The sequence below is a fragment of the Protobothrops mucrosquamatus genome, unplaced genomic scaffold (assembly GCF_001527695.2).
Source record: "Protobothrops mucrosquamatus isolate PMUCROS unplaced genomic scaffold, P.Mucros_1.0 scaffold8, whole genome shotgun sequence".
Lineage (NCBI taxonomy): Eukaryota > Metazoa > Chordata > Lepidosauria > Squamata > Viperidae > Protobothrops > Protobothrops mucrosquamatus.
Window position 1 is genome coordinate 415,168 of NW_015386395.1, and position 21,507 is coordinate 436,674.

The following is a 21,507-nucleotide window of genomic DNA, read 5'->3' on the forward strand; positions in this document are numbered from 1 at the left end:
AATCCAGCAGGGATTCATTCTCCCGTGGGACTATATATCCATTTCTTCAGCCCTGCAGCCAAAGTTATTCATTAATAAGGCCCTGAGAGCGCCCTGCCAAAGGGCAGGCTGGCTTCCACATTTGTCACCAGGAACTCTGAACTCAAAAACAGGGATCAGGAGATGGGGATGGACCCAGGAGTCCAATTCCTCCATTCATCGGATTCACCCCACCACCACCACCACCACCTGCCACATCATTCATCCAGGAAGAGGCCCGGGGAGCAAATCCAGAACTTCCTGACCCTCCTGGTTGACGTTTCTCACAACACCCCATTTCCTTGCTCAGTCTGCCCTAATGCTGCTTCTTCTGCAACCCCATCCAGGAGATATTCTTTTTTTTCTTTCCTTCTCAACCACGTTGCTTTAGACCCACCTATTGACTTGTCTTACAATGTCCCTTGAAGAGATGGGCTTTGTTTTGGGTGGGTGGCTGGGTAAATAGGTGGGATCTCTTAATAGGAGAAGGCTGGATTCTCTAAGGAGATAGGGTGCAATTAAAAAAGGAATTTAGAAAGGTCTCTCTCTCTCTCTCTCTCTCTCTCTCTCTCTCTCTCTGTGTGTGTGTGTGTCCTGCTGGCTCCTTGAAGAAAGGCAACCGTTATGCTTTCTCTTTAAACTCTAACTCCTCCTTCCCAGCTTCAGCCTCCACCTCCAAACCTCCCTGAGCAAGAGAGGCAGATCAGTCACAACCTGTTTCTCTCTCGCGCTCTGAGCTTTTCTCTGCTGCTCCGTATCTCCCTCCGTTTTCTCCTCTCCCTTCTTCTCTTTTCCTTTCCTTTGCTCCGCTCCCCACTTCTTTGCTCTTCTATCCAGTTGCTCTCTTCCTCTCCCATCCCTTCCTCGGCATCTCCGGATCTTTCCCTCCATCCTTTCTGCTATCCCCTTCTTTGCAAACTCTCTCCCTCTCTCTCGACCAAGCATCCCTTCATCTTCCGCCCGTCCTCTTTCCCTGCCCTTCATCGACCCACATCTCCCGCTCCCATTTCCCTCCTTTGGGCGGTGGATCCCTCCCTTCCACCCTCTGTCCTCTCCTCCTCCCCTGCCGTCTGTTTCCCCGGCAGCCCTTCGTCTTTGTGGGTCAGGGCACCGGGGCTTCCCCCAGGGGGCAGCATGGCGCTCTTGAGCTCCCCCACCGAGACCGAGTGCTTAACCAAGCCGCTCTTCTGCCGCAAGGGGGCGCTCCGTCAGAAGGTCATCCACGAGGTGAAGAGCCACAAGTTTACCGCCCGCTTCTTCAAACAGCCCACTTTCTGCAGCCATTGCACAGACTTCATCTGGTGAGAGAAACCTCAGACCCTAACCCCCCCCTCCCCATTTGCTTTGACCCCTGTGGGCTCTTTTCTACTACCCAGCTCATATGCTACAACCCTGTGATGGTTTGGATGTTATTGCTTTGCCAAAAAGCTGTATTTTTAAAAATTCCCGTCCAGGTGCTGGAAAAGTGCAGAACTGAGCAATAGATGCAGAATTTAGTAGGCTGGCTATCCTGTTATTATTTATAGATTTATTTAGGGGTGTATATGTGCCTTCCTGTGCAGATCATAAGTTTCTAGTCCTCTTTAAGGAGGTCCAACCTTACTTTAAATCAGAAGAAGATGTGGCTTTTGATTTGAAGAGATGAGATGGCTGTGTGATGTTTTAAAATTTTTGTGACAATCAATTAAAAGCCTGAAGATGCAAGATGCAAGAAAATGCAGAATTTGGTCAGGTCACAGATTTTACTGCTCCTTGCTGGAGAATTTCTAAAATGTCAGCCCAGAAGGATTTTCTTTCTGTCCACGTTGAATTAAACAGTGGTTTCTATGAGTGCTTCCAATTACACAGGTCCTAGCACTCTTAGCCAAAATATGTTGAATGGTGATACCACCTTTCCATCTTTACAAGATTTTCTGTAGGGATAATGGATAATATAGAAAAACATGAGAGACTGACAAGAGGAAAAAAGCCTTATCTGCGTTGTAAAATTCTATAAGTAAGGCAAGATGTTTACACTTAAGGTACACTTTGCTGATAAGGGAACTTTCTGTGTTAATGTGTTGCCTTTAACGATCTTGTCAAGCCCCAACGAATGGCTTCGTGCATGTATGAACTCTTCCTTCCTTCCTTTCTTTCTTTCTTCCTCCCTCCCTCCCTCCCTCCTGTCATTCCACTATGTTTTTCTGTAGCTCCATAGATTTTTGAGGTGCAACCTGATAGTTTAAAATCTATAACTCTGCTGCTCTAATTCTACCACTTTGCCTCTTCAGGCTTCTGTTCTTCAAACATAATTCCATATTTCTATTACAGTCCACAATTGTTCATAATTCCATATTTCCATTTCTGTTCCAATCCACAATTCTACTTCATTTACTCAATAATCCTATTTAACTGTTCTTTATTCTGATAGTCCTCTAAACCTTGTCATACATTTGGCCCTCTTTCTCTCCTAAAATTTGTGGTCCTACGTAATTGTAGTTGATCCCATCCATGATTTCATCTTAAGGGACTGAGTTAAGTATGTCCTCGGCTTCAGTCAGAGTTCTGCTTTTTGGAAATTTAATTCTGTAACAGACCTGGAAAGTATACCATGTTACGTTATGATAGACAAGATAATTTGTTTAAGAGGCTTGGCTCTGGATACTTCATTTTATTGAAGTATCCAGATATTTCTTGTCATTTTTCTGCTCATAATGCTATCTTCCATTTTATCCCTCCATTTTATCCCATGGTATATATACAGCATATTTCTAGAGCTAATAAGCACATAAGTCAGGCCATGAGACTGATAACGTTTCTAACTTGTCATCTGATGAGCTACAGATGCATTAACTGCTTTCATGGAGAAGATCATACAGAATCTCAAGAGGCTTTTTGAGAGTGTGTGGGCACCTTATCATTGAAAAATATCATGTACAATGAACCTCCTATATGTATTAAATAGGGAGGTAGAAGATGGGTCCTTCCTTTCTGATGATCTGTATATATTCCATTCCTACATGGCAATTCCAGCATTCAAAGTGGGTGTGACAGATAAAATAAGAAGATTGCAGTATTCAAAGAACAATGTGACCTGATTATACCTCCCTCCACGGGGCATCCCTTGTACAGCATATCTGCACTGGGAAATCAATTCTAGCAAGTAGCATGTCCTTGAATTCTCTCTCGCCCCCCCCCCCAACCCCCAGTCTCCAGCAAGTAGTGACAACCTTCACACATGTTTTATTTCCTCAGCTGATAATGGATAGAGATCTTGAAATGTAGGAAAAGCCAATAGGTGGGTGCCATTGTCCATTGTCGGTAAGGTTGGCAGGATAAATCAGAAAGGCTGGATTGGTACCTGCAAGAGAAGGAACACAGGAGTATGATTCTCACTTAAATATCAGAAATGATTATCTAATTGATAAACCTCCCCATCCTCTCTTCCATCACTTTTCAAAGCAAGGAATATCCTCACTATGATCATCCCTTCTCTAGCTCTATTAACTTCAGAAATACAAAGATCTATTCTTAAACGATATAGCCTGTTTTGTTTGATGCCTCTGAGAGCCATCACGATGGTGAGTTCTCTCTCTGAATATGTATTACATATATTTGCTGCCTTGAGTTATTTGTAAAAGTAGTAAAGACAAGATAAAAATTTAAAATAAATTAATTCAAATAGAAAAAAAGGCCCAGCAAGACTTAATATGCGATGTAAACTGAACATGCTCAGTTCAGTAAAGATTGGATTGTGGGGGGTTTTTTGGTAGAAAGCTGAAAATGTTTGGCTCTGCAAACATTGAGACGTTCAGCTAGGCCTGCTGATGACTCCCTCTTATTTCACAGATACCTATAATCATTTTTTTATTTAAATGAAAGCAGTATTGGAGGCTAAGAATGTCAGTGGAGAGGGTGTATGTGTGAGGGAGTGAGAGAAGTGTGTATAGTGTGTGTGTGAGAAAAAGGAGAGAGAGAATATAAATATATATAGCTTAACTCTTTTCATTGTAGATGTTTTTTTCCAGCTAATTTCTCCAGCAACATTTCTCATTTTATGGACGCAAAAAATAGAGATCTTGTCCACTCTATTGGCTGAAGTCATTTTTAGGGCTGAAATGCAATTTTTTTCTCTCCCTTCCCCTATTAAAACTGTACCCATATTGTTGCTTGATCCAGAACTTATCAGTTCATCATATGAGTACTTACACATTTTATCTTGCAAAGCCAAAAGCAGCTATGTCCATAGATTGTGTCTGTTTTTGTTTCCCCAACCTATATCTAAATCTCTCCTTTGGCCTATCAGCTGCCACAATTTACTCAAACTTGCGAACACAGATCCTATCATAGATCTCTGACATCCTGTCCCGAGTAGACTTCATGCTGCATCTCTTTTCTGTTTCTTTATGCCAGTGTTTCCCAACCGTGGCAACTTGAAGATGTTTGGACTTCAACTCCCAGAATTCCCCAGCCAGCCATGCTGCTGAAGTTCACACATCTTCAAGTTCCCACAGTTGAAAAACACTGGCACAGAGTTCTGAGGTTCTGCTTTCTGGCCGAATGACATCTGAACAGGGTTCAGTATTTTATGATGGCTACTTCTGGGATTCTTTATGTGACTGGTTCCACAGCTCAGCAAGTGACAATGAAGCAATAATAAAGAGGATTGGCCCAATATGATGGGGAAAAGTTTGGTGGTTCAGGCAAAAGATTTTGAGAGAAAGACAGCTGCACGGCAGGAAGCAGTACTGAGTTAGTGTCAGGCCTTTGTTGAACTGGGAAGATCTCAAATGGCCAATCACGTGACTCCCGGACTGTCAACCGTCATCAATCCACGCTGATTGCCAAATACCTTAATTTTAATCATAAGATCGTGGGGATTAGTTCATGACTCCTTGAAGACAGCATAGAAACAAGTCTTTTTAATGATCAACTCTGCCAACATTTTCATTCTGATTGAAGAGGGACCACTAGGACTTGCCCCTTAAACACCAGTTCTTACCCTCCTATACAGCTATTCCTTAACGTATGATCACAATTGGTACCTAGAACTTCCATTGCTAAGCTAGGCAGTCATTAGGTGAGTCATGCCCAATTTTACGACCTTTTTGCTGGGTTTATTAAGCAAAACACCGTAGTCATTAAACGAATCATGCATTCATTAAGTGAATCAGGCTTCCACCATTGACTTTGCTTGTTAGAAGCTAACTGGGAAGATCTCAAATGGCCAATCACGTGACTCCGGCACTGTCAACCGTTATCAATCCATGCTGATTGCCAAATATCTTAATTTTAATCATATGATCGTGGGGATGCTGCGAGTATCTAAATTGCAAAGGCTGGTTGTATGTCTTTTTTTTCAGTGCTGTCATAACTTCAGACAGTTGCTAAGATAAGATAAGATAAGATAAGATAAGATAAGATAAGATAACCTTTATTGTCATTTTTTTTTACTATGGGCACAACGGCACACATCAAAAATGAAATTTAGTTGCCTGCTCTCAAAGTGAAACACATACATGACACACATCTAAACATACTATGTACAACATATGTATAGACCCACACCCCTACATATACATAGCAAATAAATATTAAATACTGTCCATCTTGAATATATAACGGAAGGAGGAAGCTTGAGAGTTCACATGGTTAATGCTGTATGGAATGAAACTCTGGCTGAATCTGGATGTTCTGCTATGGATAAATGAATGGTTGTAAGTTGAGGTCTACCCGTAACCCAAATTTGGTGCTCAAATGGATCTGTAGTACATATATAAATCCTTTATAGCTTGAATCTCAGGTAAATATAATGAAAAGGGAGGGGATTCTGAAAACCTGAAGCAGAGAAGCAAGCAAGGATGGCTCAATACCGTAGTCTGCAGCAAAGAAGATACGAAATGTCAGGTTGCAGTCTTCCATACTTTCAGGAAAAGTTGGCGGAATAGATTTGGTGGAAAATAGCACAGCAGTGAACTTTAAAAGAGCGGATTGATAAAGGCATCAGAAAACAAAAATAAATAAACCACAGTTGGCAGCAACTGCACGTAGGGAAAAACCTGGCCAACATCGTCCAAGAAAGTGGAAGTCTAAGAGGAAATTTACCACTGCTTGTACTTATTTATGTATACTTTGCTCTTTTGCTGGTGAGACGATTAATAGAAACAGGATAGTTCCTGCCCTTGTCTTGACAAGCCCCGAAAGACATAACAGAAATGGAAAAGGTGGTGGGGAATGAAAAAGGGCCAAAAATCCACTTCTTAATTGCATCAGTTGCTAATAATGACTACTTGTAATATTGGGAGAAGTTATTAGTGTGTTCATCTCACAAACAGCTATAATGGAAACAGGCAAAATTGCTGGTTTCTTTGCTGCTTGGTGACAGAGGGAGACGAATCAGAGCTGAGCGAAAGTGGTTGGCTTCTGAGCAGGGCTGTCGGTCTCTCTGCCTCCCTTTGCGCAGCCTTGCAACATATTCTCACACAGTTAACCAGCCTAAAAGATGAAATATGCATGAGGGAATTCGGTTATTGACTTTAAAGTGTAGCTGGAAGGGCCTCTATTTTAGAAGTGTACTTTAACACGCAAGCACTGCCTTCAGATTCTGTTAAAATTGTCACGCTTGGCAGCAAAATAAATAGATATCTGTGCATGCTCATCCATCTATTTAAATACGTCTCCCTCCAACTTTTCTTTTTCTTCTTACAAGCTGCTAGAAAAAAAAATAAATAAACCACAGGCTATTCTTCTAGCTTTAACAGCAGCTTTATTTTCAGATTAAAGCTGGTGAAAAAACATTAAAGGTGGAGAGAAACATTATCACCTTGCTTTTTAAAGTAAGTTTAGATAATGAAAAACAGGAGCAATGCAAACTACAAACCACACGGGTGCATGCAGGCACGCAGGATGTGCCAGTTTATTTTGGCATCACCTTTTAAAAGCATGCAGACCCAAGCAAAAAATAAGCCTCTAAGTGAGTCAAACAAAAAAAAGCTGCTCCACCTACTCACACATACAGCCCGAATACTTATGTCTTGCTATTCTAAAAAAGCAAAATATTTCTACAATCTGAAAAAAAAGCCAGAGAAAAGAAAAACTTTGTATTTTCTTTAGCATCTCTTTAGGCTACTGAACAGGTAAATGTAAAAGGAAGTTTGAAGGAAGATCTAGTTAAGTTTTAAAATTGTATATCCCTCCCCTCAGTAAGTTATAGGCAGCTCCTGAAATCACATCCATGTAGCAGACTCTTCCTTATGTAAACAAACAAAAACATCTTTTGATTAAATAATTATTCTGTGTCCTTTATCTTTAAAGAACAGAATATACACTGAGTCCCTATGTACAGCTCCGCAGGGGCAGTTTCATCTAAAATGCAGCTGCTAAGGAGAGAATCGGAAATGGGAAATATTCACTCCACTTGAAATGTTATGAATATTTCACATTTACTCCACATTTGCAAAAACCCACATCTTGCAACCACAGGCAAATAGGAGATAGTATAAAAGCTGTGGATTTTTTTTTTAATCGATTGCAGTACTGTAGTGCTGCAACTGCAGATTCCTGTTGTTGTTTGCTTTTAAATCAGATTTGCAGTTTGTAAATTTACAGAAGCCTTGATTTTTTAAAAAAGCAATTAATACCAAAATAAATGTATAAATAACACTTCCCTACTCAATAATCTCTTAAGGGAAACAGTGTACATAGCTATCCCATCATTCTCTTAAGGATTTGCCCATTTATCAATTTCACATCCTGGTTTAACCACATTGTTGAACAAATTGTAGTGGCTTAATTCACTTATGCTTAGACATAAACCATGGATTAGAAACTGCAATAGCGTCTTTTCACATTGTGTTAATCCCAAACCAAATAATTACATTATAGTTCAACTCAGTATGTGAACTAGCCATTACTTTCCATTGTTTGGCAGACACCTCCATCTTTATGAAACTAGCCTTGGGATAGCTGTTAAGGTGATCAGCCCCATTCTTGGATTTTTTTTCCTGCCAGTCAAATGTCATTTTTCACTCCGTTCTTATTCCTCTAACACTCATGCCTGAAACCAATAAGTTCAATGTACAATTGCTTAGTTTTGCAACGCTTTAGAAAATTCCCCGCTTTGATTTTCTCTGATTATAAAAGTAGTGTATCTGGCATACATGAAGGCTGTGACTGGGTGGAAGAACTTTCATAGCATCAGCCAGAGAGAAAATAGATTTTTGAGTGGGAAAACATTGTTAGGAGGGCTGGGTGGAGTGTACTGCCTGCAATATGTTTTTAGTGAATAATAAACCAATGGATCATAACCCAATAATAATGATTTTAAATGTATTACAGCCACCCACCCCAATGGGCAGCTTACAAATACAATACAATAAAATAGTTTTAAACTTGGCAACTTCAAGAGGTATAGACTTCAACTCCAAGAATTCTGGGAGTTGAAGCCCATACATCTGAAAGTTGAAAAAATATTGGAATGTACAACCTTAGAGACAGCCCAGACAAAAATAATCAAACACCAACAAACCAACCAAGCCAAAGGCCCTACATATATTCAGTCTTAGGCCTGAGACCAAAGTCAGATCTAAAGTGCTTTTGGGAAATCTAAGATTGCTGTCTGTATCGGGGCAGGGCATCCTGTCCCCAACATCAACTGTGACAGATTTCTTAGGAGGGAAAGGAGGTTTAATGTAGAGTTTGCTGTGGAATTCTTTATTATTGTAAAATGTGTGGTGTAATAGTAGTAGCAATAATTTTCATATAATATGTGCTAAGACAATGTTTCTCAACCTCAGCAACATTAAGATGCATGGATTTCAACTTCCCAGAATTCCCATGTTGCCTGGGGAATTCTGGGAGTTGAAGTCCACACATCTTAACATTGCCAAGGTTGAGAAACACTGCCCTAGGCTGACTCAGGAATTCTGGGAGTTGAAGTCCATGAGTCATAAAAGAGCCAAGGTTGCCTACCCCTGCCCATTCTAAACTATAAAAACCTGCCCTGGAGTTTTTAGGAAAATTGCTAACAGGAATAGAAAAGTCAAATCTTTTTTTCCACCTATCTTTCCTTCCTTAAGAGAAAATGTCTCCTTCAAAATATTTGTCAAATTAGCCTTAGTTTAATTGCTCCATTCCATTTTCTGAAGGTCATCGCACAGAATCTGTGGGGTTTCTGGAGATGGACTGGCTGTCCCTGATCAAGTATTTAGAGACATGTTGATCGGATCTGGAAGTAGTAGGTAATTTCCAGCAGTAAGTGATAAGAAATTATATAGTAAGAGCAGTGACTCATTCAGAGACAAATGAGCAAACTCCTGTAGCATAAGGGCAGTTTTAGCCAATGGAAAGGCTATAATTATTTAATTGATTTACCTCATGGCATAGCAGTTACGGGTTTAAATCCTTGCTAGTGATGATTTAATAGGGACCCAAGGAGATGGTACTTATTTTGATTCATAGTATAATCCATTTTATGTCTTCCCAGAAGTAATTCTCATTTAATTCAATGGAACTTTCTTCCAGGAAAATTCATATAGGATTGCACTTTTAATTAAAAAGAGGGCCAGCTACCTCTCTGTCATAGAAATCTTATCCCCCATGTCTGCAACCTTATTTATTTATGCTGTTTTCCCCATCTCAGTCCAGAAAGAGGCTAAGCAATTTATAGTTAATGAAAAACATAATAAAACAACAGGAGCAAACACTAATAAATTATGGCAATAATAGCCATGGTTTATAATCCTGTTAATGTATTAGCTCATACAGACCACCAGTAGCTCCCTGACTCAATCCCAAAAGCCTCCAAACAAATTGGTTTTTATTAGCTTTTGGAAGGCCTTGAAAAATTAGATTATTCTCAGGAGGCTAGCTACATTTATAGGGTTGCTCCTAAAGATAAACTCCTCTCCCACTGCACCACCTGGTAGGTGGGAATCTTTATGCTGTTGCTCCTTCATAAAAGAATTCTATGCCTTAAATCAGTGTTTTCCAAAGTTGGCAACTTTCAGATGTGTGGACTTAAATTCCCAGAATTCCCCACCCAGCATAGCTTTTTCAGGGAGGCGGGGACATGCTGGGCACTGAAGCCGCATTATAAAGAGTGAATCCAGGAATTTACTGGATAACCCATAGCTGGCTGGGGAATTCTGGGAGCTGCAGTCCACACATCTGAAAGTTGCCAACTTTGGAAAACACTGTCTTAAATCATAAAAAAGGCAGACTTTTCAGGACAAATTGGAAAGCCGGAATTTCTGGATTCACTCTCTATGATGTGGCCAGCATGTCCCCTCCTCCCTGAAAAAGCCGGTGGGAGGCAGCGCACAGCATTAGCAGCTTAGCTGCTGGGGGGGGGGGAGCTTCCCCAGAACAAATGAGTTGGGTTAAATCTGCAAGTCAGAGGTTCTCCAATCCTGCTTTAATGTTTGCAGACATTTAAGAGCTAAACGTTATGCTGAGGTGATGAACAAAATGGACTTGTTGAACGATGACAGTGTCACCCAGCTTCTGAAGCTTTCTATCAGGAGACACCAAGATAAGCACTTATATTATACAGAGAGCAAGAGGCTTTTTGGAAAATTTATAAAGCTCCGGAAAAATGTAGTGTTACATGGGTACATGGGAAGAATTCATACATGTTTAAGGCTGTGGTGAACCAGGCAAGGGGGCCATGTTATACACACAGGAGAAGAAGCTGGGAGAACTTGCTTTGTGGGCTCAAGACAAACAGCCCATAAGAATTTTGTTCTTGCAGCCTTGCTAAGAATCCAAGACCCTGTCATCTACATACTTTCCAACATGTTTTTAATATTTTATTATTTCTAAACCTGAGTTTCACCTCCTCCGATAGCCCAGATGTTGTCCCTCTAAAGGACATACCATTTAAAGATGCACCACAAGGTACTGTGTGAGGTTCTTTATGTGTGGTAAATAAATGCTTGCAACCTCATTCTTCTAGCCAATTCTGTTTGTCTAGTTTTCTTGGTGGAATTATTTCTGTCATAACCTGTTTGGCTCGCTTATTCCTTCTGTGCATTTCTAAATATAAATCCAAGTGCTGAAATTTAAGATGGGAGAAGCAAGTAAGTACTGTATATTGGTAAGTCCATAGGGACAGAGATAGATAGATGGATTTCTCCTTGTGTTTTGACATACTGTTTGCCAATTTATCATCCACCAGTCTGCCTCTTTAGGTATTAATTGATCTCACTAGCAAAATATTTTTAAAAAGACGAATTCTAGTTGTCAGAGATGGTGACAGGGAGATGAATTTGATTAGCTGATTTCTTATGTAGCTCGGAATGCTGGAATCTTTGCTGCACATAACAACATAGGTGTCAGGTGCATTAAGTTCCAGTTAAACTCATGCCCATACACAACAATCTATTCAACTGACAGCACTAAATTAGTGCTAGATAAATTAATGGAATTCAAGAGGGGCTGAATTTGGATCACTTGTGGGAATATAATGACTCTAGGCTGATTCCTGTCTTGACTCTGCTCCCAGGCTCTGCTTCTCCTTCTCCTGCTATAGGAAAAGCTATGTTAGATCAGACCAAAAATCTATGGATCCAGCATTCTGTTCCCACAGTGATCAGTGGGTGTGTCTGGGAAATCCACAAGCAGAGTGTGAAGTCAGTGGCTCATCTTCCTGCTGGTGTCCTTCAGCTCCTGTCTCTTAAGAACCATGCCACATTGACCACGGTGGGATGTCTAACCAAGCATTCATAGCTGCAACATTAATCACAAAGTATTAAAACTTTTGTTTAATTGAGGGCATGGAATCCTAGGCAGGTTTTATTATAGGTGAACAAGCATTGTCGTATATGGATAAAAGGTATATAAATCTTGATTTTTTTTTTCTCAGAGATTTTGGCATTTCTGAAATCCATTTAGCAGTCTTCCCAAATGGTGCTCTTTAGTGGTATTGCACTCCTGCTTGAGCAGGGGGTTGGACTAGAAGACCTCCAAGGTCCCTTCCAACTCTGACATTCTATTTTCTATGATTTTTCTGATAATACAGTGTAGGAAATAGCTGTTGTTGGGAATGCAGGGAGCTAATGTCCAATACTTCTGGAGGATAAGATTGGAGAAAGATGCCATATATTTTTCAGGCATTCTAACCCCTGAGCATTAATATTTTCTCCAGAGTCTAGCAAAATCTTTTCTATCGTTCTTCTCTTCTACAGCATACATATGCATTTGTTAAGGTCACATTTAAGACATTTGCTAGCTCAGTGCTCTTTAAGCAGGCATCCTACGCTTTGTATAAACTAACCGTTTCTTTTCCTTTTTTTTTTCTTTCCTGCAGGGGGATTGGAAAGCAGGGACTTCAGTGCTTAGGTAAGACTTTTCTTTTGACAATGCCCTTGGCGTGGTGCTCTTTTTCCCATTAGACCACCACATGGTGTGGAAGCACAATCAGGCTTATGGAGCATAGCAGCAGGGTTATTGGAGGGGAAGGAGAGGATGTGGGCGCTGCAGCCACACCCCTTTCTCCTTGAGTCCCAAAAGCATGGGGCCCAGAGAGCATTTGGCATGCTGTTGTTAACAAGGAGGAGTGTGTTCTGCACATGCTCAGAGGCTCTCCTGGTCAGCTTGGTTGGCTCACAGCTTGCTCTTGATTAAAAGAGGATTTGTAAGCACGAATTGTAATTTTTGTTAAATGACAGTCTTGTTTCGGGGGTTTGCATCTTAACAGATACGAATTACCCAGAGAAAAGGCTGAATAGGTTCTCTTGTTTGAGTGGAAAAGACGACCACAACCTGTGAGAAGGATAAAGGGCAATGCTTTGGTTAATTCTTGGTTTTTGGACTTAGCCACATGCTGGCTGGGGAATTCTGGAAGTCGAAGTTCAGACATCTTTAAAAATTACTAAACTTGAGAAACGCTGGTGCATATATCAAGCTAAGGTCTTGTTCAGAGATAGCTGGGACTCAGTAGTGCTAGATTCTGAGGGCAAGTGAGAAGAACAAAGGGTTTGGGGGCAGGGCCAGGCTGCCTCTAATTTCCCTAATTCCCATTTTAATCAAGCAATTTTTGCACACACAGAGAGTCCCCGATCCAGTTTTATTGTTTCTCTGAACTACATTCCTCTGGGTTATTTTAGGACTGTGAAATGTCTCTTTCATTCTTGTATATTTTATATACACATCTATCTCCTACACTGCCTTCATGCCTGACTTTTCTGTCCAAATCTACCTTTATTTTTCCACTTGTCCTGTTGGCTTGTGGTCCCTATGTATTCATGTACATTTGGTCATGTATTCCTGCTTACATTTTGTTATTTATTTATTTATATTTCATATTTCTAAACCACCCATCTCCCTGATAGAGAGATATTTGTTCATTTACTGTTCATTTACTTTTGCATTTAATTTGTTTCGTTTATTTCATTCACTCTTTGTTCATTTACAGGGGCCATTTTACCCACCAAGACTAGCAATTAATATACCCTGCCCAATGAAGGCTGATTGGAGATAATGGGAGTAATTCTCCAGTGTAGCTAGAGAATTTAGGAAAGTTTGATCTTTTGCATATATCAATTGCTGCCCTTCCAGCAATCTGCCTTTAATATATTTCATGTAGTCCCTTTTCCCTCCAAAAGGCCATTGATAGTAGAATAAATGGTTCAGTTGTTATATACATTTTTTCATGCCTTATTTTCACACTGTGTATAAGGTAACCATCCAGATGCAGTGTGGGTGAATATGTCAATATGTGAATTGGCCTTGCGTGGTGTGTCACTAGCTACCTTGTACCTACATTCCCTTGGCAATATGTGTGACTACTTCTCCTACTGTACTTCGGTGTGACGCCAACACACTGTTTTCTACTTGGCGCCTTTATGTTTTCCTGTTCTCGGCTGCCACTGGCTCTTTGCTACTACAGAAATAAATCTCAACAGTTAGAGGAGCCAGAGACTGCATAGCGTAGCTATCCAATAGGGAATAAAACTGGAAGGGGATGCAGCACTATAACTAGTTATATGATTTAGTTAGGCATAGAGATTTGGGTACATGCTTGAATATTTGAAACTGGAAAAGTTAGACTCATTTGACTAGTGCTAGAGTAGAAGAATAAGAATAGCATGAGAAGTGAAATTTGATTGGCAGGAAAAGATCCCAAGACAAGCCCGATATGGACAGAAGTGCCAGCCAAACAAGTAATGGTTAGATTCACAAATTGAATTGAATCAAGCTATAATGTAGTTATTTGATTTGGTATTAATGCAATGTGAAAAGCTGCTATTATAGTTTCTAAGCCGTGATTTATGTGCTTTATGTGAATCAAATTACAATAGCTTGTTCAACAGTGTAGTTGAACTTGGGTTTAGCACAATGTGTGAATCCAGCAGTGAAACACTTTGATAATATTGTTCCTAGCAAGGTAGCTATTTTCAGAATTAGGAAATTGCGGATGGTAAATTTCATGTAACATTAAGCAAACATTATTTCTTGTTCATAAAGCTGGTAAGAACTGCGATACAGTGGGGCCTTAGCAGGTCAGCAGATCTCTTTCACTGATGGTGTTTAAGGAAAGGCTAAATAGTGCTGTAAGCACAGGTTGTCCTCGACTTACAACAGTTCATTTAGTGACCATTTGAAGTTACAATGGCACTAAAAACTGATTTATGACTGTTTTTCACACTTACAACCGTTGCAGCATCTCCATGGTCACATGATCAAAATTGAGATGCATGTGGTAATTGACTCATTTATGACGGTTGCAGTGTCCCAGGGTTATGTGATCCCTTTTGACAAGCAAAGTTAATGGAGAGGCTAGATTCATTTAACAGCTATGTTACTAACTTAACAACTGCAGTGATTCACTTAACAACTGTGGCAAAAAGGTCATAAAATGGGGCAAAATTCACTTAACAATTGTTTCCTTTAGCAATTGAAATCTTGTGCTTAATTGTGGTCATAGGTTGAGGACTACCTGTATAGGATTCTTCAATTGAGCTGGACTATATGACCTCAAAGCCCCGATTTTATGATAGTATGTTATTTTATATACACCATTTCCCAAGTAGAAAATGGATAACTTATGAAAGGGTCCTAATTTTTAGAATCCCTACAGATTAAAGTGAATCAAAGGTAATTTCTACCAACATGTTTTTTTTTCTTTTACAATAATCTACATGCATTTTTTTTCTAATTCCTTGAGGAAGACCAGAGGAAGAGAGTCCCTTTCATTATTATCTTTTCAGAGATTTTCCTGCTGAGCTGTTTTTCTTCCCGCACTGGGGGTTGGGATAGAAACCTATATATTTTCTTCCATAGCAGACAGAATGAAGCTGTTTAAGAAGTATCTCCCTGCACTGGTTTCTCATGAAAAATTATAGCTTTCCATCTGCATTTCATAAAAGGAAGGCGGGGGAATGAGGCACGAGTTGGGAATTACATACATCTCGGAGACACACAGTCAAGGTTTCTTGGTAGCTAAGGCAGAAATCCACTGAAATTGATTTTATTATATATTTTGACTGGGAACGATGAGAACATTAAAGGAATGTTCCCTCTTTGTGCACAGATGTTGCACTTGATTCGTGAGATACTGTATGCTGACTCCTCTGCTCTCAACATTGCTAACATCTCCACTTTTGTATATCTAAGGTATACAAAGCAGCTCTGTTTTGTACGTTCAGCATCTTGCGTGCAAACAAGTGCAAAAAATCCTCACAAATATTTTTGTATGCTGCCTGTCTCACTATATACCTCTGGGCGAGGGGCATGCTTATTTTCTCAGGCATGGCATCTTCTGCCTATTTCCTTCTTTGCACTCACGGTGAATATTTTCACTAAGAGTTTCTCTTGTATAGTTCCACCTGAGGATTTAGAAAATCTCCACCCTTCAAAATCACATATCTTATTAATGGAGATATTAATGGTCATCTGGCTCTTTGCATGTTCCTCAGGTTTGGGTCCCCTCCCTCTCAATAGGCACTGGGCTGTGTGTGAACCATCTCCTGTTTCCCTGCCTTGAACTGGGATGACGTTCTAGAAATCACTTCCTAAATCTGAAGGTTGCTAAGAAACCACCCTAGGGCTGTCAGGGAGATCGCTAAGCGACACCCTCTCCTCACTTGCCAATTACATCACACCTGCCAATCAACTGTGGTCCTGTCTCATTCCAAATGTGCTTGGCTCAACTCTGCCATCAGCAGCTGAGCACCCAAATGCTTTCCCGCCCCCATTTTGTCTTCCAACTTCCTGGAGAAGATCCATGGTAGCCTCCCTGAGCAAGTCCTCCCTCCCAGCTCTTCTAGACCACCACATTCCCTCCCTCCCACATGACTTGCATATTATGCTTACCTTACGGAGGCTGGAGATAGGGGACTCACATATAGAGGGGCTTCGGCTAGGATCGCTGTTACTATGGCAACCCAGGGATGTTTACAGAAACGGCTCAGCCAAAGATAGGGATCGGGGATAAGGGGGATAGCTGGTGAGGGGATTCTGATGCTGGCTTGCTTCTGAGGTATTCATACACAAGCTTCATACACAAGAAAGAGCTGTGAGGGTCAGTTTAGTTTTGCAGCTCTTTAGAAACCCAAACCTTACAATAATGGGACATCACCTGTTCATGATCCTGAGTCAAGTCTCTGATGAGTTGGTTTAGCTATAAATGCACTTGTTTGGGGTGTGTGTGTGTGTGTGTGTGTGTGTAAGTTAGTGAGAACAACAGAGGAACACTGTGATATGGTGAATTATATAATTTACTACAGTTATATCAATAAAGGAGAATATTTGTAGCTCAGAGTTGAAAGGGGGGGGGTCCTTGGTGCTTTTGAGCTTGGTTGTTTTCTTGCAGACGTTTCATTACCCAAACATCATCATCAGTACTAGTCATCTATTGCTAGTAACATCATCACTAGCACTGATGATATTACCGAGTTTGGGTAATGTAACATCTGCAAGAAAACAACCAAGCTCAGAAAGCACCAAGGACCCCTCCTTACAGTTATATGTTCACACTGCAGAGCAACTCTTGGGCGACTTACAATTAAAATCATGAATATAAAAATATTAAAAATAAGCCGCCTCAGCTCAAAGAGACGGACCGGTTGTAAAGTTGGAGTGAGAGGTCCATAGCTAAAGATTCCTGCTGTTTTTCAATTAAAGCTTTTAATCTGCTGCTGCTTTGCCTCATTTCTGGAACTTTTAGAGGGTCTGGAGCAAATTGTCTTTTTTTGTAACCTTCTAGTCCTCCCCACCTTTTTTTCTTTTAATATACCACACAAAATCTGTTAAGGAGGGAAGTTTGGGTAACTGCAAAGTGTCTTGATTAGACAGCAAGGAACTCTCCATCTGGAACCACCCTTTTGCAAACATCTTCTCTCCTCCTGCCTCCAGTTTGGTCCAATCTCTTCCCCCGCTGAGCTGGGTACTCAGATATTGTCCCTGCTTGTTGCCATAGAGACCCTCTTCCAAATCTCAGGCCTAAAGCTGCAGAAGGAAGAAGAGGTGGGGAGGGGGAGATTGTAGGTGAGAAGAAAGTCACTCTCTTGCTCCACACATGCCCTCCTGGATTAACATCTTGGCTTTCCCTCAACAAGTTCCAGTGGCTTGCATTAAGCCGGAGACTCAAGATCAATACTGTAAAATATTTGCTGACTTGCAGACAAACAACTGCAGGTGTCGTTTTAAAATGTCATGTCTGGCATGTTGGCTCAGAATTCATGCTTTCTGAGCAATTTGGTATGTTTCTCAGAATGTCTTTAGGCCTTTTAAAAAAAATTCATATACTAAAAGAGCGCCTCAGATGCAGCCCTGTATTCTTGGAATACTTTTTAAATTTGATTTTTTTTTTTACATGTAAGCAGAAACTGATGCACTCTCAAGTAGGGCTAGGCTGGAAATTGAAGAATAGGATTTTTACATGTGCACACAGACCATAGACCAATCTGTCTTGTGAATATAGTACAGGTAGGCCCTCGACTTAAACTACAATTGGGATCAGAATTTCCATTCCGAACCAGGTGGTTACTAAGTGAATCTTGTTTGATTTTGCAATCTTTTTTTGGTTGTTAAATGAATCACTGCAGATGTTAAGTGAATCTGGCTTTCCTCACTGAGTTTGCTTGTCAGAAGCTGGCGGTGAAGGTTGCAAATGGTGATCACATGACCCTGGGATGCTGCAATTGTCATAAATACAAGCTGGTTGCCAAGAGTCTGTTTATGTGATCATGTGACTGTGGGGATGCTGCAATGGTTATAAGTGTGAGGATTGGTCGTAAATTACTTTTTTCAATACTGTTTTAACTTTGAAGGGTCACTAAATGAATGGTTGTAAGTCAAGGACTATGAATTATGCCTCAATTTCTTTTTTTATGTCTGGCACATCTTTGCTTAGGTTTTGAAAGTATTGTCCCTCCCCTTTAACTGTTTCAGTAAAGTCTTAAGAGTAAAAAAAGAACATGTAATATGGAAGGAGCATATATTATGGACGACAAGATTATAAGGTGAAGAGAGCAGGGCGTATATTTTATTGTAAATATTTACAGTTCTATCATCTTCAGTTTTGTATAGCTGAAGAGATTGGAGACTCAGTGTCTTCAAAGCAGATAGTAATGAATTAAGATAACACAACTTCACATGTTCCTTTTCTCTGTTGTCAGTTTCTGTCATCTTACCTTAGCATTCTTCTAACAAATAATGTTTTTAACTCTAAATTCTTAACAATATATTTTTTCTGGACTTCCATGTTCTTTCCCATTGTGTCTTTCTTTTACTGATTCCTTTGCCGAATTGCTTTTTCCCACATCAGACCTATATTTTTCATTAAACCTTTTCTTCTGTGTCCCCTTTCTCAGTATGCAGCTTTGTCGTACACAAAAGATGTCATGAATTTGTCACTTTTGAATGTCCAGGAGCTGGGAAAGGGCCCCAGACCGATGTAAGTGTCTTTCATTACAGAATTCTGTGTCTTTTGAGAGATAAGTGAGATTGTGGTGAGAAAAAAATATATTTTGGGGACAGTTGGAAACTTGGACAGTGGGTCTCTCCCTCCATTCCAGGTGAACGTCCTGGTTTCCTTGCTATTTATATTGCTGACAGAGGGAATGAATACTTTCAGCAGCTGGCATGGTCCTACTTCTGTTGTCCTTGGCCTGAAATATTAAGGAATAAACTAGAAAAGATGGGAAGATTTGCCTTTTCTCTTTCAGAAGCACAAAATTTGCCAACTTTTTTTCTTGCATAAAATTTGGGGGTATATTCAGCCATTCTGGATGCAAAAGCAGATTTATGCCATACTGAGGCAAACATATTTCCTTGTGTACATCATTTGTTCTGCTGTGGAGAAAATACACAAGCATGCATGCACACACACACACACAGAGAGAGTGGTTGGATAGTGTAATTGTTAGAGCGCAGCTTTTGATGCTACCTGCCATGAAACATTTCATGATCTTTTCTGTATTTATATTATTATTAGATTGTTTTTATCCTGCTTTTATTACTTTTTTCTAAGTAATTCAAGACAGTGAACATATCTAATACTCCTTCCTCCCCCTGCTTTCTCCACAACAACCCTGTGAGGTGGGCTGGGCTGAGAGAGAAGGACTGGCCTAAAGTCCACCAGCTGGCTTTCATGGCTAAGGCAGAATTGTATCCTGGTTTGTAGGCCAATATCTTAACCGCTATACCAAATTGGCTTTTTCTATATGGTGAGAAAAGGGAATATAGGCTTTCTAGAGATGATGGTGGGAATTCAGATAAACAAAAGTGTTGTTTTCTGGCTGCCACACAATAATGGATACGTGCCTTCACTAATTACATGTGTTTATAAATTTTCTCTTTTGCAGGATCCCCGGAATAAGCATAAGTTCAAAACCCATAGCTACAGCAGTCCCACTTTTTGTGATCATTGTGGCTCGCTCCTGTATGGACTAGTGCACCAGGGGATGAAATGCACCTGTAAGTAAGCATTAATTGTTCTCTAGAGTTGTGTGGATTGTTACAAGAAAAAGAATTAAAATGCTGTTACCTAAATAGTAGAAATGATTGTCACAAAACTAAGGGCTGCTGTGGCATGGAAAAAGTCCCCAGTTTTAATATTATATCCCTCCTTAATACACAAGGCAGGAAGATAAATCATATTTTTATTATTAATAGTATGGTTGGCTGCACAATCGGTCAAATGGTTAGATTGGATTTTGCATTTTATTCCTTTATTCCTTCTCATGGACCTAGGATAGGCAAATATTGTTCAATGATGTTAAAGTTATTGTCACAGGATGTAAGCTGTTCTAAGTAAAGCTGCCTAAGAAGTGCTCCAGATGTTTTGGGATTCCACCCAAGGTGTCTATGACTATGGCTACTGTCTTTGCTTTTTTTTTTTTTGCCACAGTTGTCTATTTATGTTTGCAGGTTTTTGTATTTTGTGATTCCCCCCCCCCCCATTTCTTCTATCATGTTGTCTCCATTGCTACTGCAATATTTACCATCTGAACTTTTTTCTTTTTTATTGACAATTGTTAAGTCTGGCTTGTTATATGGCATATGATAGTCTGTTTGAATTTTAAATTCCCAGAGCACCTTAGCTTCTCCATCTCTATTACATTTGTTTATTTTGTGGTCCCACCAATTCTTGCTTGCAGGCAAATGGTATTTTTTGCAGATATTCCAATGCACCATTGTTGCTACTTTGTCATGCTGTTGTTGGTAGTCAATCTGTGCAATCTTCTTGCAACAGCTAACCAGGTAATTCACTGTTTCTTTAGCTTCCTTGAAGAGGTGGCACTTGCTATCTGTTGCTGTCTTCTCGGCAATGGCTTTGTTCTTAAGGCTTGGTGTTGGGTAGCCATAAGTAGCCACTGTGTTTCTTTCTTTTTCTGCTTTTATTGATCAACAGGACATGTTATTTGCTTTGCCTACTGTTAGTTTTTTAATGTACTAGCCATGTAAGCCTTTGCCCTACCCTGCCTCTTTTCTATTCTTCATTTAGTCTCTCTTATAGGTCAATTTAATCTCTCTGGTATTTAGTAAGCCTTCGTGGTATACTAGCTTTTTCACTGTCCTTCAGATATTCTTCCAATATTAGTAGTAGTTTGTGTGTGTATGTGCATAACAACATACACAATATAATTTAAAGGTGAGAGTCTGCATTCGTCTAAAATACTCTACATAGCATGTGCTAGAAAAACTGGTTGCTTTCAATAATCAGTAGTTCAAGTTTAGTTCAGTGGCTGCTTTATTTATTTTTTTAAAGTTAATTCCAACCCTTATTCTTTCATTCTTCTACACTTGATACACACTTTAAAAAGTGATAAAGAAGTATCATTTTCTTCCTACTGTTCCCTTTTGGGCAGCAAAATGAGTTTGTAAAATAAAATATTGCACTTCAGATAGGCAAGAGATACAACTTTGGTGTGCTGCCTCACAGGAGTTCTTCTCATGTATTGAGCTTATCTGCTTATTGGAAACTTTTTTTACATGAACAGAGCTTCTCAGGTTTCCTGGAAATATTAAAATGTGACCCTCCATCTACGACTTCAGTAGTAACAC

At 40.0% G+C, this 21,507-nt stretch overlaps 1 protein-coding gene across 1 annotated transcript in view; it reads left to right on the forward strand.

Annotated features, from left to right (window-relative positions):
- The first annotated feature begins 1,152 nt into the window (after nt 1–1,152).
- Nucleotides 1,153–21,507, forward strand: part of LOC107282442 (protein kinase C gamma type) — a 47,561-nt gene continuing 27,206 nt past the window's right edge. The window contains exons 1-4 of the mRNA XM_015810220.1: nt 1,153–1,319; nt 12,305–12,336; nt 18,813–18,895; nt 19,806–19,917. Coding sequence (XP_015665706.1) covers nt 1,153–1,319; nt 12,305–12,336; nt 18,813–18,895; nt 19,806–19,917 — 394 coding nt within the window. The remainder of the gene's footprint in view (nt 1,320–12,304; nt 12,337–18,812; nt 18,896–19,805; nt 19,918–21,507) is intronic.